Source organism: Pelecanus crispus, chromosome 15, assembly GCF_030463565.1.
Source record: "Pelecanus crispus isolate bPelCri1 chromosome 15, bPelCri1.pri, whole genome shotgun sequence".
Lineage (NCBI taxonomy): Eukaryota > Metazoa > Chordata > Aves > Pelecaniformes > Pelecanidae > Pelecanus > Pelecanus crispus.
The window spans coordinates 8,787,185-8,808,505 of record NC_134657.1 but is presented as its reverse complement, the minus strand read 5'-3'; the positions used below and the strand labels follow the sequence as shown (position 1 = coordinate 8,808,505).

Genomic DNA, 21,321 nt, shown 5'->3' with positions numbered 1-21,321 from the left:
GCTTGAACCCCAGTGGAGGGGCAAAGAAGCACACACGTTTGATCAACCCAGCTCCTTTTAATGTGATTTCTATTTCAGAACCATTTCTTTTTATGCCCTCGAGTCTTTCTTGGCAATATCACCTGTGGCCTAATGTGACAGCAATGCTAAATTATATCTGGATGGCTAATTAGGGTAATTAAAGTGAAAGTAATCAAATCAAAGTAATGGGCAAACTCTTAATAAAATGGCAAAAAATCTCTATTAATCATAGAGGTTTCCTTTTTTCTTCTTTTGAATGTCAAAGAACACGGATAAGGAAAAAGCCAGACTTCAGAAATGGCCCCGGCTTAAAGGAACATCATCGGCCAAAACACTCCTGAAAAGGTGACTGATTTACTGCTACAACCACTTTTTGTTACTGAAAAATACGGTTAAAAACGTAGGCCGTGCCACAGAGCGTTTGCTGCTTTGGGCAACGAATTCGCCTTACCTCGCCCGCCGAGGCTCAAGGGACCCGCGTTTCCCGCCCTAATGGCCTCTTCCATAGACTCAAGGAATCATGGAATGGTTTGGGCTGGAAGGGCCCTTCAGAGCCCACCCAGCCCAGCCCCTGCAGCGACAGGGACAGCTTTAACCAGCCCAGGGTGCTCACAGCCCCGTCCAGCCTGGCCTGGGATGTTGCCAGGGATGGGGCCTCCACCGCCTCTCTGGGCAACCCCTTCCAGCGCTTCGCCACCCTCAGTGTCAAACATTTTCGTTCCGCGGCCACCCCTGCCAGCGCCCTGCCCTGGAGGGGCCGGGAAAGCCGCTCGCCACGTCAAGGCCGCCCGTCCCGAAGCGCCCGGCGGAGCCCGCCAGGCCGCAGGGGCCGCAGCGGGGCGGGAGCAGCCGCCCGGGCCCCCTGCAGCCGCCCGCGGTGCCGGCAGGCAGGCGGCACGGCTCCCCGCCGCCGCGCAGGCCTGAGGGCGGCCCGCCCGCGGAGCCGGGGCCGTGCTTGCGGTCTCCAGGCAACGGGGCGCCCGGCGCTGCTCTGCGGCCCGGCCCGGCCGCAGCCGCCTCGCCTCACCTCACCTCACCTCACCTCAGCTCAGCTCGCCTCAGGAGCTCCCCGGCGGGAGCGGGCCGCGCTGGGGCCCATCGCGGGGCGGCGGCGGCTCCAGGCCCGCCCGGCAGCTCCCGCCGACGCCCGCCCTCAGGTATTTGTGCTCTCGGCCCGGCGCGCAGCCTCGCCCCGCCCGGGGTCCCCAGCGCGGCCCGCAGCGGGAGCGCTGCACCGCAGGCGTGCGGGGCCGAGGGACGGGCTCCGGGGCTCGGGTCCTTGCACGAAACCGCGCCTTTCCCGCCGACTCCTGCGGTGGAAACGGGGAGAAGGGGCGCATTTCCTTCTCCCTTTCCTGCCTCCCCAAGGCAAAGGCGGAAAGCGAAGTACCAAGGTGCTCTTCTGTCTCCTCCTTGTCCACCACCAGCACTGGCACACCATCTGATGATTAAAAACTTATCAAACTGACATCTCAGCCCGGGAGGACAAAGCCCGGTCGGCCCCCCAGCCCCACATCCTGGGCAGTCAATGGGATAGGGAACGCTGACAAGGTTGTGCGGCTGCTTTCTGGCCGACGTTACCTGGCTGTGGGCTGAGAACCTCTGTAGTGTTTCTACTCATGGCTTTGCTCCCTGGGAATCCTGTCAGTGACAAAAACGCTGGCTTTTCACAGGACCTCGGCTTGCTTGTGTCTGTCAGTTGGAAAGCTGCCCCCCAAGTGAAAACACCCTGTGCTCCGCAGCCCCTCACGTTGCTGATTTTCTGTTTTACAGGCACAAGCCACGTTACATGTGTCATGCTGCTCGGCAAAGATACAAGCGCAGAAAATGTCACCTCAGGAGCTTGCTGCACTGCTCTGCAAAGAAGCGGACCACCATCTTGCCCAGCAAGAGTTCCCAATGGCCACTGCTTTCTACATGGCTGCCTTCAGCTGCAGTGCCCCCACGGCGGTACAGAAAGTGAACTCCTTGGACAAAGGGCTCTGGGAGAAAGTGATAGCCACTCTGGAGATGTGGTGCAAAGGCAAGAATCAGATTCCCAAGATCCAGAGCAAGAACGTGGCTGTTGTCTCCCTCAGTGTGGGAATAGCTGCCATCTTTCTCTCCACCCTAAGTCCCAACAATGTGGCATCCTCAGTATATAAACTGGAGACCCTGCTCAGGCGAGGATGCTTGGAGGAGGTGGTGAGTAAATGCAATACCCTGCTCAAGGCTAACCCAAAGTATGCAGTGGAACTGCTGCTGCTGAGGGCGTTGGCATGGGTGCTGTCGGGGAGGCAAGTTACGAAGGGAGTTGCAGACTATATCCAAGCCTTTGTCATGCATCGGGCTGAGGCAGTGGCCTATGTGTGCACTAGGCAAAGGGAACACCTGCCTCAGGTCATCCAGGCCTTCTCTAGTTATCTCTCAACATATCAGAACGAAAGCCCAGACTGCAGTTCCTTGGACCAGTGGCTGGGCAACTGCTATGACTTCCTGTCTGCAGTGGCACCGGATGATATCTGGGTTTGCAGGGTGCAGGCAGCTTACCTCTTTCAGAAAAGGAAATTTGAGGAGTGTGTGGCAGTTTGTAGCAACGCCCTCAAGGGCTTCTCAGCTGATAATAATCTCAGAGATGAGAAAGCTTTGGGTCTGCTCTTGGAACGGGCTGCTGCGTATTTCTTCTTGGGTGGACGGATGCCAGAAATGATGCAGGATTTAGCAGAAGCCTTTGCAGCAGCCCCTGCCCAGGCAATGAAACACTTCGAAGAGCTTTTCTCACCACATGACACTGAGAGGATAGAAGAAGAGGCTAGAACTCTTCTGGAGCTGAAGTTTGCAGCATACAGGGAGGCTGTGCGTACTCGGACTGAACTCAGAGGCAATCATGGTACTGAACTGCTCCCTTCTGTCATCCAGACAGTCCAGTTCCTCCTTCAGATCTCCCCAGGGTCCAAACGTGAGCTCAGTGTTCGGCTAGCAGACTGCCATCTCCTGCATGGACACATCAGAACTGCCTTGGATATCTGTGACCACCTCTTGGCAGCAGAGCAGAAAACTTACTACAATACTCTCTTAGCATTGCGAGGGTTCTGCTTCCTCCACACTCATGACCATCAGCAAGCCCTGCAGGACTTCCAAAAGGTCATTGAGCATGATTTCCCACACCCTAGCAGCTGTATTAAAGCCTTGTGTGGGCGTGGACTTATCCGGATTTCTGGTGGCAGCCATTACTTGACAGCCCTGGATTATATCACAGCTTGCCAGTTAAAGCTGGAAGAAACCATCTTCACAAGCAAGTCCTATGTGCCGTGGAACCAAAGAGGACTGCTGCTAAAAGTTCTCCAGGAAGAAGGACAGAAGATGCTCCAGAAGAAGAGGTACCCAGGAGGCAGTTCAGCCTGTGGGCAGAGAAAAAAAACAGGGCTTTCTAACAGAAAGGGAGTGGCTTGAGTAGTAGAGAGGGTACTTGCTTCAGATAACTAGGAGTAGGATATAGACCTTTTTAAAGATCCTAATTAACATAACAGGTTGAAATAAAACTGCATAGGTGTGGTTATTCCAGCAAAATATTGTTTTGCTGGTATGTCAGAATGCAGTAGGATCCACGTAGCCAAATCAGCCCAATCTTTCTACGGCAGTTAATCCATGATACACCAGTTGGCCTAAGCTAGGAGTAAGCAAGACGCTAGAGGGAATATGACAAGAGATTTCTCCTCTAAAGGAGTAGATACACCCATAATAAAACAGATTCACTGGTGCTAGCTGGCTCCTTTCACTCTCAGCTCTGAACTGAGGGATTTGGTGGGCTGTGAAGTACCAAGCCCGTAGAAAGTGTCCTTCCAAGACGGAGCTGAGGTGCTACTATGCACGTACTTGGTGCTGGCAATCCAAATTCTTTTTTCCGTGTTAACTGTATTAATGTCATATTTAAGGCTGGGAGATCTGAGACAGGAACACCAAACTATTCCAGCTAAATCCATTAAAACCTGAGTTTGAAGGTATAACAAGGTATAACAGAGGGACTCTGAGGTTTTAATACTTAAAATCATCTCTCTAAATATCAGAAAAGATTGCTCATCAAAGTAGTATCTTTATTAGGTTTTTTTATTTCTTCCAACATAAACCAAGCTACTATTTAACTCTGAAAGTTTCAGTGTTTCAAAGTTTTGTCTGATGCCACCCCAGGAAAAGTCTTCCATTTTCTCCCAAACTGAATTTTTTATGTTACTTTCTCAGGTTTTCCTCATGTGAAATACTAGTATTTCAGGGGAAAACTTGAAAATTTGAAGTGGGAAATAGCATGTGAAAGTTCATCTCAGGTGGCTGCTCTTTCCAACTGATACCCACATTATTTAGTCTCTTAATAATTTCAGTACTACGATGGCCTTTTTCCTCAGTTGCGTGATGCCTATTTCATACCCAGTACTTGGGGCCTGCACTCCAGTGGTATAACTGAAGGACAGAAAAATGTGCTAACGCATTCATTGTTGCACTGGCAGATCAGGGCACAAACACAAGCCCCCTTAGACACAGGTCACTGCTTCTGGAACAAGAAGCTACCTATTAACAGCGTTCTTCTGAGTCCATGCAAATTTTAACACACAGCTCTTCGTGAGAAATGGCAATTTTTTTTTTTCACCATTACTTTTTCCTTTTCCCATTGTGGCATCAGCTGCAACCACAGATACGAATCATTATTTGTTAACCTTTCTTTAGAGCCACAACTGCTTAAGAACATGTTTTTATAAAGAGGGATTATGATTATGGAATTAAGTGGCAGAAATATCTATGGTGCTGGATACGGTAAAATGTAACATCCATTTTTATATCAGACTGATAAGCTGCTTCTTAGCTTCCAGGTGAGGCAAAGAGGCTCTGTTACTCTCATTAACATTTTTTCCTTGAATGTGGTCTTTTCCTTTTTTTTTTTTTTTCCCTCCAGAGATGCCCCTGGGGTTTACCAGCTGGCTTCTCTGTTGGTGGAGCTGGACACTTCCGATGAAGCATCGCGGATCCTTTGTGCTGATGCCCTGTACCAGATGGGCTGTGTAGAAGAAGCTCACAAGCTCCTCTTACTCGCGCTCTCAGGAAATCCACAAAGGTCTCCCATCCTGGCTAGACTTGCACTTCTGCAGTTGAAGAAAGGTTTCATGTATGATGGCAACCAGGTAAGGAGCACCTGGCTAGCAGAGAGGGTGGGAGAGTCATCAGTGATGGTGAAGAGGGTTAACAACCCTTTTGGCTGATACAGAAGATGCATAGTAGAACTTCAGAGCGACTACTTTAGAGACACGCGCTTGCCAGAGGGTGTTCCAAGGGCTTTCAGTTTCCCAGCACAGCCCTCTGCTCATCTCGTGCTCCTCAGCATTACAAGACAACTGTAAGGCTCTGGCACTGTGAGGCCACCTCATCGCGTGGTGCAAAGTTGGAACTCACCCCATCACACAACCTGTGGTGGGTTTTCCAGTGGGGCTGCACCTGCCCCATCCGGTGCTTCAAGACATGTCTCAGGAATGGTGGTAAACTGATAAATACAGGCCTCGTGAGACTCTGTCTGTAGCACAGGCCACACAAGGACTCCTAGCTGAATACAGCCCATTCATCACATGCTATTTAATGGCACTTTTCATCAGAGACTTTGAACTAGGCAGAGCGCGACTGAGCATCCCGCCCCTGGTAACAATATTGATGGGATTGGTAATTTTCCCCTAGAGAAAAGGCAGCAGAACTCCTACCTAACTGATTATCCTAATGAAGCGTTGTAGGAGGGGGTGGGGAAAGAAACAAAACCAGCATTTCAAATATAAGTCTGTAGTTTTCGTTCTTTAGTGGCTAATGACTCGTGCTTGAAACCATGAAAGAGATTCCAACACGTTGATTGTCCTACCAAGGATTACAAAGCTGCATTACCAGGTTCTGCCATCAGAGGGAACTATTGCATTTTTAAAAATCCCATATAAATTCTATGAGCAATAAAGAGAAATGTTTTATTGTCACCACTTCACTACTCCCTACAAAAAATAAAAGCTTTGTATAATTTTCTGACTTTGGGAAGGCTATTAATGACTGACATGAGTTCATATGTTGCCCTTGGAAGTTGGATTCCTATCTGCAGCTTCTGCTACAAGTTCTAGGTGGAACATAGGTGTCACCGAAAACTTATCTTCAAAATGTTTTTATCCCACCTGCCTGTCAGCACCCAGACACTTGTATCTATTAATAAAAATAGAGAAAGTAATAAGTTCAATGGATGTGCCTGGGGCATCAAGATAACTTTTTTCTTGTCCTGGCTTCTCTGGCTCAGATTTGAATGTTGAGTACCTGCTAAGCACATTTGCTTTACCGGAGGAAACACTTTTTGATTCTTTTCCTCTATGAAACATAGTAAAAAAGTGCTTGGTGGTTTTCACTCTAGTGAATCGTGGAAAAGATACTATATGTCAGGCAAGATTCTTTTCCAGGAGGACAGTAGTTTGTGGATTTGAATCCATACTTTTCCCAGATTCCCAACAGCAATACTAAAAGAAAGGCACAGCACTTCACTGATTTTCCATTAATTCACTGGTACCCATTTTACAGTCAAAGGGGGTCACTGGAATCTTTCTTTTCCACAGAAGCTTTCTGTCATTGGAGCAATCATCCCATGGTTCAGCTGTATTTATAAAAACAGTTAACTGCCAGTCTGGAGCAGATGCTGCCCAAAGTAAGCAAAGCAGAATTAGTATTTCCCCAGCATGATTTCCACAGCTGCAGTGGTGGTGAGAAAAGATAAGAAGTAATGTTTTCTCCAACATGCATTTACACTAGGGCCAGCTGAGAAGTTAAATAAAAATGATTCACGGTCCTTGGCGACCGTGGCTGGCTGAAGCCCCAGTGAAACGTGGGGAAGCACTGGGTAAGAGCATACTTGTCTCATCAGGCAGTAATATTTCCAGCTTTAGCATGACTTAATTTATCTTTTCATGCCAATCTTTCTCTTCTGCCATTTCCTCTCACATTGTTAAGCTGCTAAAGAAAGTGATCAGAATTGGAGATACGTCCTGCCTCCTGCCAATCATGGATATTTTCAAAGATGAAGACCGGAAGTTGATGCAAACTCATTGCCATTTCAGAGCACTGACCATCTTGAAGGACAAACAGGATGCTGCTGACATCAAAGAGGCCATTGCCTACCTTTCCTTTGCCATCATTGCTTCAGGTAGGGTTGTCAAGATACTGACAGGAGATTTACTTCTATGGGAAATCAGATCAGTGGGTAGGCAAGCATATCCAACCAATTCTCGTCTGTCATTTCCCCAATGAGAAGACTGAAACAGTAGACTTACAAAGGCAGGTGAAGAGCAGGATAAAATTTGTTTAAAGTAGCAACTCATCCAGACCATGAAATAGTGCAGTTAAACAATGGCTGCAGTTCTTACTGTGCCATAAGTAGCTTGTGAACTCCTTGAAATGGGTTGCAAGGGTCCAGTTCAGTTCTACAGGGTCATCAGCCCCTTTTCTTCACCTGCCCAGCATGTGATTTTGTTCTGTTGTTTAGCACATGAAATCTTTCTGGAGCACAGCTGAGGATTACTTTAAATTGCATTGTTCACAGGCCAGAAGTTAAGTTCAAGTGTAAACCACCCTTACTGGGTCATACCAACACAAAGAACCCACAATTCCTTCATAACTTGGAAAAGATCTTTAACATCCTAAGCCCATCTATTTCCATCTGGTGGTTTGAAAATTCCAGTCTAATAATTTCCCTGTTTTTCCTGCTCCAGAAAAGTAATGTGCAGACTGTACAGGAAACACAATGTATGTCTTCCTTACACTTCAGAGTCTTCTGTTACGGTAGATCTGCTACCAAACGTCAGACTGCAATTACTATTCGGTTGCTGTAGGTTGCTTCTGAGTAATTGGTCTGGACAAATTGATCTGTAACCATAATTTTTTTCATACGTATGGTCACAGATATTCTCACAAGTACAGCTGTGCTGTTGAACAAACTACATGTTTTAATGTTAGCAGTGCTATCTTCTCAGAGCTATTAGATTATTTTCCTTTTTATGTGCCTTGCTTTCCTTCTTTACTGTGGTTTAAAAAAAGACCCTTTTAGGATAAGCAGTGTAATGCTGTTCTTCCATTAGTAAAGCAAAAGTAGAATGGAGTGGGGATTCTTCCGTACTTAATGTAGGGAGGCTGTTTTATCACAGCAACAGATACATGCTCAAAGTACAGGGAAAAGTCTCAAGGATATCCTACAGAATTACTTTTCCTTCCATAAAACTTGATTTTTCAGTAACCCTGCACACAGGTGGCTGAGGTAAGCCTGCAGCCTGGTAATGTCAAGAGAAGCCAGGGATCTTTGATCCTGTTGTCCAACTGCTAGGTTGGATGACCATATATTTGGAAATGTTTCCCCAGAAAATTAAACTTGATCTAGAAAGAGATGAGAGCTTCTTTGAAAATACAACATAATTGTTTCTTAAAGAGTATCAAAGCCAAACTTGTGAAAAATGAGAGGGGAATTTGGTCCCTGTGAGCAATTAGTCCTTGAAAGAGTGTGAATGAGGGGACACAACAAAATCTTCTAGATGAAGGAAATCCCCCTTTCAGAAGAAGGAAGCAGCCTTCATCCTATTTGTTTGTGTAACTTTTAGAGGAGATGCTAGCTGGTAAGTAATTTGGAAAAGCTACTGAAACAGAGCCAGCTTCAGCCCATTTTAGACGAGCAGTGTAGAAGTAGAAGGCTCCCCTCTTTCAGGCTTTGTTACATCAGTTAGTACCCCGAAAACCTTCCTACCAATGAAACTTATTTTGTACCTCCTGTTTCATTAGAATGAACATGCTGTAAATACAGTCATTGCAGCAAACAACATGCCTTCTTGTTCCAAGACCCATGAATGCGTAGTTCCAGTGCAAAAGAATGAATGCACCTACTTACATGCATCATTATCCTAGCTTTTCCTAAGAAGAGAGATCAGGCCAACATGGAAATGCTTCTGGCATGTTCCAAGTAAAACCATATTTGTATGGAAATCTGCCTTTTACTCTGAGCAAATATTATGACAGCAGCATTGAGAAGAAGAGAGATTGGTTTATGAAAATGGAAAAAAAACCTGTTAATTGCTTTGAGACGGTTCCATTTCACAACACATGCATTCCAGCTTGTCAACTCCCCACCTGCTAGAACAGATGCTTGTTAAGAAATAGATATTGTCTTTATGGGAGCCAATTGATAGAGCTCCAGAGCAATAATAACCTTTGGTACAGAAATTTTGGAGCATATCAGGAGGGAGAAGAAGCCTCATTACTGTAAAAGAATTGCTAGGAGCCTGTCTGCTGGCTCATCTCTGCAGGCAGCTGTGCAAGACTGCATTTGCTGACCTCGCTATGAAAAAATATTTACGGTGGCACTGATGATTCATCACCCAATATTGGGATGCCACAGTTATTGATTGCAACCCTGGGCAAATTAAGATCCTTATCAAAATTGCCTTGAAAGGAAGGAGCGTGTGGATGGCAGAAAGATACATGCTCTGCAACCAGTGAATGAATGGACCGTGACTTTCATTGTCAACTGTATGTGTTTATTTGGGCAGCACTTACTTGAAAGCAGAGAAAAAAGAATCTTAGTGTCAGAAATCCCAGTGCATATTACGTGTGGCAATAAATTAGTAAGTCCTGTCTGGATTACTGTTTTATCCAAAACAATGTGTACCTTCTGATTCCACTTTATTAAAACAGCCAAATGGCCTTGTGCCTCCATCCTCACATATCTTCCTCTTAGAGCCGCCTTCTCTCATTCGTGCTGCTCCTATTCCATCATACTAAAATCTCCAAGGTTTCCTTCTAATGAATTGGATCCTAATCCAGCTCAGATCCTGAGATGATGGTCATGTCATTGGTAGGTTGCCTCCACTTGTTGCACATTAATGATGTCTTTGGAGTGTGGTGGAGGGATAGATGTGGAGATATCATTCCCTTTTACAATAGCCTCATGTTCCTTTTGCTGCTTTCCAGAGCAGCATCACAATGCTGTCTTTTAGAGGTCCCCGTGAAAATGCATGGAAGACCTTAGGGCAGAATAACAAAGGCCAAAGCTTTCCAGACCTCCTCAAAAATTGATAAAAGTAGTTTCATGACAGCTGGCAAACATGGAATTTCTCTATACTGTCAGCTGGCTGAGTCTAGGTATTCCAGAGGAGGTAGAAAAAATAATTACCTGCATGGGAAGGTTGAGTGCTTAATAACTGCAGGCCACTCCTTTTGCTGCCTTTGGCTGTTCCTGAGGAGGCCCACTCTTGCTGAGACCTTGAGGCAATCAGAAAAGCAGTCATGGATATTTGAGGAGAGACAGGTTTGATTGACATGTGTATTTGTTTTTATGAGAAACTAGGAAGCTTTTGAGCTAGTTGAGCAATGTGATTTTCTGATTTTCATTCTGTTGCCTTTTCCACCCATTCAATTTTTTATTACAATGTTCTTTTGGCATGCTTAACTAGACTGAAGACTCTTTGAAGTGGGGCCTGTGTTTTTGGTGTGCCTGGCACAGTGTGGTTCCTGTTCCTGCCTGGAAAGTTAGAGTTGAATCACAGTAGGACAGTTACAGTTATAAATCAAATTGAAGCCATACAACTACTCTCAGCAAAGTGCCCCTTCTTTCTGTAAATCACTGTTAGAATTATTTTTTTTTCTCTCTGTACTATTTCCAGAACTGGTTCTCCTGTTTATAACATGCAGAATCTTTCTTTTTTGAAAAATTCATCTTAGTAGCAAAATATAGGCCCTGAAAAGGTTTTTTGCGCCTACTGCAGCCCAGACTTTTTTGTTGGTCCAGGCTTGTCTGTTTCTTGGTGGCCTGTAGAGCAAGTACGAAGATACACTGGTTTCTGCTGTCAGCCATCCATAAGTGAGAATCTTGGCTAGTTTTATGTCACAGAGAGAACGACCAGGTACACGGGTGGGTGGGCCTGCTGGCTGCGTGCGAAAGCTTTTAGGCTGACGTTGGTATTAGGTTAGCGTAACACCCAAACTACTTTGTCTCTATGTCCCAGTAATGTTTCTGTGGCTTGTGTCAAACACATTGAAATTATTCCAACCAGCCATGAAATATGTCTTTCCCAAGTTAGATGATGACATTCAAAGAAATTGAGTGTTTTTTCTGAGGTTAGATAGGAATTTTGAAGCAAAGCTAAACACTGAACTCTAGTCCTGAGCAGCAACACTGAACCACAACTCACCATTTCCCCGCAGAATGACATTGACATGTACACCGCAAGACCTAGAACATCAGAGTAGCCTTGTCTTTGTAATACACACCAGGAAACACTTTCAAGACTTTGCCAGCAAAAATTTGTTCTTTGAGAGAATTCTGCTAGCCTCAGCAGGACACTTAACTGATTCAGTACTGTATTTTGGAAACCAACCTGACATAGATTCTTTTTTTTCCTTTCAAATCAGAACTGATAGTATGCGACAGGAATTCCACTGGCAACAAAAATAAAGGAAACTACCGCTTAAGTACTCTCATTGTACGTAATCAGGTATCCTGAGGCAAAATGGAATTTTTCCATAGCTTCATATGGATATCCTTGGACATCCTCTCCAGCACCCTCCTTATTCTTCCTCCAGTCACATCTGTGGATTGCAATTCCTTACCATAGCACATTTGCCTCCATCCAGGACACCCCTCTTATTGCAGCCTCACCACAGCTCTGAGCAGCAATACTTTTCACTCCTGCAGTCACCATAACATAACACATAGGTCTACCACATCATTTTCACTTAGCCACTCTGAAGCCCTTTGGTGGGGCTTGGTGGTCAGCACACACTGGGATTTACTGCACCGTTTTAGAGCAGCAGACTTGAGAACTTTCAAGGAAGCATGGCTGCATTTCTCTCCTCCAGGTGGTTATGCTGAAGATTGCCTTCTCATCAGGGCTCAATGTTATGGGCGCCTTGGCCAGAAGAAAACTGCTATTTTTGATTACAGTGCTATCCTAAAGGATGACCCTAGGAACGTGCAAGCTCTAAGTGGACGAGGATTCATTTACCTTGCTCTGAAACAGCAGAAGGTATTATCACTATATTTATTTGCTGGTGATTTTTCTGACTGTATTAAGCAATATTAGTGTAAGGTACCACAGGCTGTCATGGACTCACTGAAATCAAAAGAGCTCCTCACAGAATTTGGTCAGTGAAGGCTCTTGTTTTGGCTGGATCTTTAAGTAGTCCACTTGACATAACTCATTTGCTTTCCCAAGTCTAGAGAGAGGAAGACTAAACCTTAATCATAGATCGTATTCAGTGTCACTACTCTGCATTGATTTGCAGTGCTGCAAACTCTCTGCTATATTTGATCTCCCATTTTCATGACATGATGTTGTGCTAGATGAAATGTAGCAACAACAAGAGGAAAAAGAAAAAACAGTTTCAAGGTTTAGCAAGTCCCTCCCCATCATCTGTGAAAAGCTCATGTGTGCAATTAGTGTTACTTTGGAGATTGCAGTATATCATCACCTGGAAATCATGTCGGATGTTTGCACGGTTTATCTGCTTCTAATATGGTCAATAGCCTTACACTTTACCTGCAGATCACACCAATCCTGCAGTGAATTGGAAATGGTACATCTCCCATTGGGTATGTGGATTCATGCTGGTTTATCCTGGCTGAGCCAAATCCTGCTTGCACTTACTCATTCACAGAATCTCTTTCTTGTTGCTGTAAGAATTTTTTTCAATTATAATCTGAGGAGTTCAAAACACTTTGCAAATAGTCATTCAAAGCTGTCTTTATGCTCTTATATCAGCTTTGCAAATGGAAAAGATGCAGCACAACGACAGGGAAGAGCAAAGAGCTTCCAAAGGTGTGCAGCTGACCTGTGGGACAGCAGAGAACTGAAAGCACCTGAAAGAACAAATTATCAATACATAGTGCTACCATTTCATTTTTTGGTCTTGTTTTTACATAGGAGGCAGTGCAAGATTTGATCTCAGCACTGAAGGTGGAGGCAGGAGTAGTGATCCCAGCAATCCTGTCTTTAAAGCATGAAGCCCAAGGGTTGATCACTCAGTGGCTTCTTCAGCATGGCAGGACTGCATTAACTGATCTTGTTGCTACTAACGACCTTTCAAAAGAAGAAACACTCAGGGATCTTCTCATGATTGCAGAAGCACTAATTAAAATTTGCAAGGATGCACAATATCACATCTTCTACACAGATGTTTTGATTGCAAATGGTAAGTTCCCATTCTTTTACGTAGCTGATCAGACTAAGTGAATGAGCAGTAAATTAAAAGAAAGTGAATGTTAAATGGCAAGCGTATTGTTGTATAGTACTTTTCAAGAGAAGTTTGCAAATATTTTGGGAAAGGGTATGAAGTAATTAATACCCTTAGATGTGGACTGTGGACAGGCTACCTAAATCCTGCTTTAGAAAGTTTTCTTGATGTCTGTTTCTCCACATGGAATGGGTTATATAGCTTGTACTGGTGTTAACCAACAGGAAGGTACGAAGAGGCCCTTGATCACCTTTGGGAAGCGTTTGGCCACTCTCTTGCTGATGATTTTGCTAGTGCAAGACTAGCTGTGCTGCAGCTGAAGAGGAGGAACGTGCCAGCGGCAGCTCACTCATTCAGCATCCTAGCTAAGAAAGATGAAAGAGAGTTGGGGTTTCTCCTGAACTTCGTAGACACTAAGCAACAGCAGCATCTTTCTCAGGTACAATCCTTTTTTGATGCCACATCTGTGGATTCAGTGGGGAAAGAAATAGGAAGCAAAATTAGGCTGCAGAGATTTTCCCTGCCTTGTCTTTAACAGAAGTGTGTGGGAAGACCATTTATCAGATGAACGAGGAACAAACTGGCTTCTTCCTCCAGCCTTCACTTCAGCCAGAACAGGGAGTTGAAGCCAAACTTCTTTCACTGCAGTGACCTTGCTTCAGTCTCTGATAATTCATAGTTACCATTTCTTACCACTTGGGGGAATTTCTTGTTGGTCTCCCTAGCACAAGACCTGTTTAATCCCAATGCTAAAATGCAGGGGATGTGAGGGGCAGCAGCTAGAGATTTAACAAGATCTTTGCTCGTATTGTACTCTGTATGAGTTACACGGTGCTCATAGCTGGCTTCTGAGGAAGGAGAATTCATGGCTTGTTCATTTTCTTGATGAAATAAAACTGAAGGTTCCAATTAGTCATGTCACATTAAATGCTTCAATCCTTTTTGCCCTTTTGTGTAACATTTAGAAATTTAAATATATTCACATTTTTATAAAATGACTAGCCTTTGAGGTTGGTATTGGTTTTCTTAGCTAAAACTGTTTGACACAAAAATGGCACATTGCTCTAGTTCACCCAAGTATGTATTTTTCAGTATTTTTTTCAAGTTTCTCCCCCAAAGTGCATCCAGCTCTGAGAAAGCATCTCCAATAATAAGGCAGGACAAGGTCAGATTGATGGTGAGGAGTTTTAACATTCACTCAAGCATCTGCAATTCTGATTACCCAGAAACTCCGTGTTCTGAGAATCAGCTTGCTTCCTTTTATTCAATTTGTAGATTGTGCGCGCCCTGGTGAGAAGCTATATTGTTATGCTTTCTCCCAGGTTATAAAACAAACAACATGCTGATATACTTAATGCATCTTGAGAGGAGTACTTTGTATGTATTTTAGCAAAACAGCAGGAGGATATAAGTAAACAAGTATTAATTTACCGGTCCCTAGGTATACCCCATTACAGAGAAAAGAGCCCCTCTCCTCTGAATAATGTAAAAAGTTCAGTCTTATGGGGAAGAGTTTGAAGATTTTAGAACAAATTTGCAATCTTTCATGATATGAAGTTGATAAAGGTACAATCAAGAATGTGTCTATGGAGGCCCCAAGGAGGTGTCTATAAATGAAGATACGTTTTACAGCTGAATTTCCCTTGCTGCCACATCACTCATTCTGTATGGAAGTCTCACAGCTAAGTCCATCTGTACTGCTTTCTGAGAAAACACAGGAAGGGTTTTCTTATGCTGTCAACAAGAGAAAAAAAAAAAAAAGAGAAGGAAAAAAAAACAACCCCAAACTAATTTTTGTACATCTTAAACTGCACTGATGTATTAGGAACTGACTGGTGCCTTTCACTAGTGAAACCTTTAAAATGGGAGAGGTGCTTTATTTCTGTCTTTTTTTGGCAGCTGTCCACATGCTCTGGAATAAAACCCCTTAGTGGTGGCTTATTTATCATGAAAGATTTCTCTGCCACTTGAGAAAATAGGGGTGGCTGGACTGATTTCAAGACTGGAACTCAGTAACAGTGTTGGAAGTAAAACAGAGTAATTTTTTTTTTTTTTTTTTAATCTTTAATCTTGTGCTTTTGTTCAACTGAATAAACATTTGGACTGAAGCACCTGGGAGTCATTCCATAATCTCTAATCTTCAAAGATTTACTGAGTGTGATTACTTTTATTACTGATTAGCCCAGAATCACAAGAGTTTTTTAATACATATTTTGTGACATGGGGATAAGTATGTACGCTGCTGGGGTGGGGAAGGAATTGGTTAATTCACCTGCCCCGTGTCTCAAAGGATTTTCCAGTAGCACTTCCTTTTGCCTAAAAGGTTATTCCAGTTTGTGTGTGAAAGGAAGATCTCAGTGAAAAAGCTTACAGACAGAATTAGTGCCCAAAACCCCGATGATGGCCTTACTTTGCCATGGCTCCTAATTACGCGCTAGGGGAGGGTGTTCTTTCTGTTACCTCCATTTCACAAGTAAGGACACTGAAGCAAAGAAGAGTTTAGTAGTTTACGCTCAGCCCTCAGCCTCAGCACTCCATGCACAAAAGTATTACTGCTGCGTTGTTTTAGAGTGTTTGGAGATTACAGGCATTATAGAAATGTGTCATCATTATCCTGGAGTCTGGTCTGAAAAGCTAAAAATAATGCTACATAAGCTGAATAGGAAAGGGTGGAGGAAGGAGAGCTCCTTGATGTACTGATTTTTTTTTCATGAAAAACAAAGCAATGAAGTTCTTCCATTATTTATAGTCTAAGGGGTCCCATGCTAAGAAATTTGTAAACAACTGGGAGAGCCACATGGGAATAGGAATCTGAAAGATTTATTAAACTGCAAAAGGTCAGAGGAAGGGAGTTTGCTTGCTGCTAGTGCAGCTTCAACCCTTCGGTTTCCTATGTCAAAGGTTAAATGCATGACTGATTGCTAGCTCCTTGCCCAGATCCTCCAAGCTGCACTTTCTGTTGGCTGTTGACATGCTATAGGATATGCAGAGCCAACTCCTATAGAAATGGTCTCAAAGGCTATATGGTCTGTGTCAGAATTAGGCCCTCAGCCTAAGGTAGAAGTTGCCATTCCACATGCCTTCACGGCATGTGGACCCCAAATGGGGTCTGCAGGTAAAGGAAAGACTTCTTCCAAACTGTTCTGAAAACATCCAACCCTCTTCCAAAGCTCAATGCTTATCAATCCGTCTTCTGGTATTCACTGCTCAGAGACCATGGCCATAATTCCATGTCCATTAAACTTCTCACTTATTTTCTTTCTAAGGAATTGAACCGTGGTCAACTTCAACATAAGATTAGCCACTAGGGACTGGAACCAAAAAGGCAACAAAAATATTTGTATTTTCAGTCCTTTACCACTCAGTGAGGTAGCTAGATGGTAGAAAGGGACAGAGAGACCTAATCCAGGAAGCAGTCCAATAACCAGTCACTTACGGCCTGCCAAGCCCTTTCCAGATGGGACCAGAATCATTTCAGAAGCTGTAATCAAATCTTTAGTGACAAGTTTGAAGATGGACTACAGTTCATCTGTGAATGGACTACATAGCCGGCTCTTGGCCTTCCAAAGTTACCTGCAGTGAGGCTGATGGAAAAAAGTGCTTCTCAAAAGCCACACGCAGAAAGCAGCTGAACTCAGTTGTGCAATATCCTTCTGGCTTTCTATGCACTTCCGTAAGTCTTCTTTTCATATTTATCTTTGTTCAGAAGATGATGTGCAAGTAATTTTAACCCAGCTGTGTTATACACCAAAAATGGGTCCCAGCTCAGTTCCTTTAAGTCAGGCAGAGCCAAAAGAGAATCCAGCTACCTAATACCCCTGTTTACTCCATTGGTGAAGATGAGGGAGAATAAATTATTCTCAGATGTGCCTTTTTCCTCCAAGTATGGCAGGAAATCCAGAGTCTCGTGGCTTGCTTACTTTGGAGACCGTCAGTGGAATGTGAAGAAGTCAAAGCAGTGGCTCAGTTAAGAAGTGGCAATATCGTATGTGGTGCAGTAAACCAAAATGATCCTGGTTAGCACGCTAGCAGGTTCAGCATTACTCATTCAGGAGAACAACAAAAATTACATTTTTTTCTGCCATTGAAACAACAATTGCACTTTAAAGGCTGAAAATTACAATTTCTCTGTACAAACGCAAGGTATTTTGAGGAACCACACTGTGCTCTTTAGAACAATGTGATCTAGAACTTTAGAATTTCTAGGGGAAAAAAATCTTCTCTTGTCAGGATGCTCCTCACAGGCAGATGCAATTCTATCTTGATCCCTTGTTAAAATCCTGCCAATGAGAAAACACTCGCATTGACTAGTTGCCTTAAAAACACTTGAAAGGATAAACTACATTTGCTACACATTTAAATGTATACACAAACAGACATCTGAGATGGTTTTGGACAGGCTGCCTTACAATTTATGGCCAGAACTATTAAAGCCAGTGATTGACACCATTTGAGTAGAGGTCCTATCTCTATTTCTATGTTTAGAAGCTGAGACACTCTCTAACAAATATGCCTACATAAAGGATTTTACATTCCTTTAGAGCAAAATAACTGGGGTAGAATTCCTCCTAAACTGTTATGAATGGGTAAATTATTTCATGGCACTGGTCTCAAATGAGGTGCTTGGACTTGACCTGCAATATTGATCCATTTCATCCAGAACCTGTTTTCCTTAGTTCTGTTAAACAGCAATCAATTCTAATCTAAGTCAACCAAAATAAGAAGACAAGGCACACAAAGAGACTGAAAGACCTGGGCCGGCTGTCAAGGGTGGCTCCTGACGCAGTGGCTGGGCTAACTGAATTTTGGGGAGCCACAAGCATCCAAAAGCAGCGTGTGATATCCCATGGAGTGAGACTGATGAAAACATTTAACTGATGCTTGAAGCGTCAGCTTGTTTAGCTCAGCCTTCTGTAAGACCTAAGCTGCTGGTGGCAGTCTTGTTTATAACTTAAATATTCACTCTGCTGCAGCATGTTAAAAGCTTTGTTTATTACCAATAAAGGGAAACAATGAGAAATCCATTTGAGGTTAATAGTCCTAATGGAGTTTTCTTTATTGACCTTTGTGAACCTAAAAATTATGTGGCTCTTTCTGCCTTCTCTGTTTTCTTGTTTTTCCCTTCACATAAGGGCAGATAGTTCACTTGCACTTGAGATTAATGATTAGCAAAGCCATCAGTTGGCCATTTTTTCCTATAGCTTGGGTAAACTTCAGTAGAGACCAGCCTTCATTATTAGCACATGCAAATATTTGTGGGGCAGTACATGGGGCTAACTGTCTATTGACCAGAAGATGCAATTGCCATATAGTCACCTGTTAGAGCAGACCGTGGCAGAGATTTGGTTTTGTGAAGAGAACACTGTCTTCTTTTAGAGTTTGGTCCATTCAGTTTTCAGTTCACATATCGTTCCTAAGGAACGTAAACAACTTCAGAAGAAATGTTCAGAGACAGTTTTAGCAAAACATGCAGAAACAAAAAAGAGTGGGTCAGAAACTCTTGAGATAACAGCAAGTGCCCATTGATCCAAGATTTTTATATCTGCCTGCAAAAAATATGCCAATTATATGTTCTCCAACTAGATGCAATTTCAACATTTAAAAAAGTATCCAAAATTTCTTACTGTCTGTGTCTACCTGTGGCCAGTCCAGACTAGATATTTTACTCTTTTTTTTCCCACTTTTAGTAACTAATATTAAGTAACTTTCTGTCCGCAGGTAGCAGCCCAAGAAGGAAATGTGCTGGTTAAAGAATATCACTATGAGAAGGCTCTTGGTTATTACACCCTGGCTGTCCTGACAAGCAAAGATAATCAGAGGTATCTCCGGCAGAGGGCTGCTTGCCTTACGCACCTGAAAAAATATGGCAAAGCTTTAAAAGATATGGAGAAAGTGATCCAGAAGCATGGCTGTGACAGTCTTAAAACACGCGTTGAGGACCACTGCTCAACAGGACACCTGCTATTGTCAATGTCTGAGGAAGAAGCAGCAGTTAAGCAGTATATTGAGGCACTGCAGTTAGACGAATCTATGGCATTGTGCAGCATCACGAATGGCCCTGGCAGTGAAATTTTAACCAAAACATTTCACAAGATTGCACAATGTAATTTTGAAATGCAGCATTATGAAGAGGCCTGGAAAATCACAGACTATGGTCTTAAAATTGATAAAAGTACTGAACTTAAAAAGCTGAAAACAAGACTTAAGCGAGAGGCATCAAGCTGTAGCATACATTAATTTATCTGTTTTGGGATTTTCCAGTGTCTGCTTTCTAGTTTGTCTGTAATGCTGCAAGAATAAGGGAAAGATGAGAAGCTCACGATAAATATGCAATGGACATGGCACTGAACATGGTACAGCAAGATTAGAAGTAGAAAGTTTCAGGTAGCGAAACAAAACTGACCAAGAGAGCTATAAGAAAAAGGCAAATTGCAGTATTCAGTATTCTTTAAAATTATTGTGGATGTATATAAAGTCCCCCTTGTGAAGAAAGTGTTTTGTCTGGCTGAACTGAACTAATGCTACCACATGGGTTCCAACCACAGTGAAGGAAAACATTCAAATAGCTTGCAGTTTATGAATAATAACCATGCATTTCCTTGCTATTTATTTGATTAGCTTTAACACATACTGTTCAATTAAGTAGCCTTATTTTTGTGGGCCAGTCAAAAAGATCAGTCAAAAGTAACATTTGTAATGTGTTTGTGAAGGACCATATGTGTTACACCACCCAGATGACCTACTCGTGAATGGAAGGAACTGCCCTTGTCATAATCTAGTGGATTTGCAATGATCAGCACCAATATAGGGGAGTGGAGCAGTACAAATGCCAAGTAAACTGTTTTTCTATCCCAGAGAACATAGATAATATGAAGGATGAGACTCAATAGAGATGAAACATCCAATCTAGTGCCTAATACCCTGTCATCTGGGACACACGGGCAGCTATAATCCAGACTTCACCTTTGACTTCCAGATCCCTGTGTCTCAGTTTGCCAGTGCAGAGTCATGGAGATAATCTCTTAGCAGGGGCATCAACAAGAGCCCGCTAAACATCATCCTTCATACTCCTGGGTATTCGTGCACAAAAGACAGCACCGGAGCATGAACTAATCAAGAAGTGATCAACGTACAAGTAGGAGGTCGGGTTGGAGGCAACAGCCAAGATGGTAATGTGATTGCTTTGCAGTGATTCAGCGCTCATTGTTCATCATCTGTACTGGACGGCACGGGAGTCATCGCGTGCTCTGAAGGGTTTTGCCCTCTGTCACGTATACAGCTTCACCACCTGGAAGGACAGCTAGGCTTAGGGAGCAGCACGGGGATGGTGCTGATATACCCAATTTCCGCGTGGTTCGGTGTTTCATCTGTGCAACGGGAGTCTATAGCTTAATTTGGAAGCAGAACGCCTATGCTGCGCAAAAAGGAAACAATGAGGTGGGGCCCAAACCAACAGACTTGTGTATTTGTTTTGACTGCTCCAAGTGAATTCCTCCCAATGTTTTTGGAGTGTGATGATACAACCGTGAAGAAAAATAGAAACTACTATTGAAAACAAAGATTAAAGCAATACTGAGACCTGCTCTCCTGCTTTGATTAGGATGAAAGGGAAATGGAACATTTTCTTTTTTGTTACATTGTTTTGTGAAAGGCAACATTCCAGAGTGAAACTTCATTCAGAAGCTGTGCAATCAACCCAATAGGCAATGATACCATCTGTACCCTTGCGTCTTTTTTTCTCCTCTGCATGCTCCTTTTTTTCTTCCCTAAGAGCACAGGTAAGCGTGGGCTTCTTTCCTTTCAAATTCAAGAAAAGTTACTTGTGTTTTAATCATACTGACACTGATGAGTACTTTTTGCTCCTAATTGGCATCAGGATGCTACAGGGTAGTTTCTTTCCAAGCATGAAATTATATCCTTAAACAACTATTGGCCACATTTGCAAGCTGAAAGAGTTAACTTTGCTCATTTTTCTTCAAAGAGTAATCAACAGATAGGAATTTCTCTGGGTCTCATGGTGAAATTTTTGAAAAGCAGTTGTTTAGGGCTTTG

General features: G+C 43.4%; 1 protein-coding gene across 1 annotated transcript; it reads left to right on the top strand.

Moving 5' to 3' along the window:
- Window positions 1-1,848: 1,848 nt before the first annotated feature.
- Window positions 1,849-19,506, top strand: TTC34 (tetratricopeptide repeat domain 34). The gene is made up of 8 exons (XM_075721745.1): window positions 1,849-2,157; window positions 2,575-3,380; window positions 4,946-5,171; window positions 7,009-7,201; window positions 11,896-12,062; window positions 12,960-13,227; window positions 13,494-13,708; window positions 18,988-19,506. The coding sequence occupies exons 1-8, from the start codon at window positions 1,849-1,851 to the stop codon at window positions 19,504-19,506; spliced, it is 2,703 nt and encodes a 900-aa protein (XP_075577860.1).
- Window positions 19,507-21,321: the final 1,815 nt, after the last annotated feature.

Coding starts and splice junctions, on each gene's coding strand:
- TTC34 (XM_075721745.1), top strand. CDS start 1,849: ATGTCACCTCAGGAGCTTGCTGCACTGCTCTGCAAAGAAGCGGACCAC. Junction 3,381..4,945: donor AAGATGCTCCAGAAGAAGAG/GTACCCAGGAGG, acceptor TTTTCCCTCCAG/AGATGCCCCTGGGGTTTACC. Junction 13,709..18,987: donor AACAGCAGCATCTTTCTCAG/GTACAATCCTTT, acceptor TTCTGTCCGCAG/GTAGCAGCCCAAGAAGGAAA.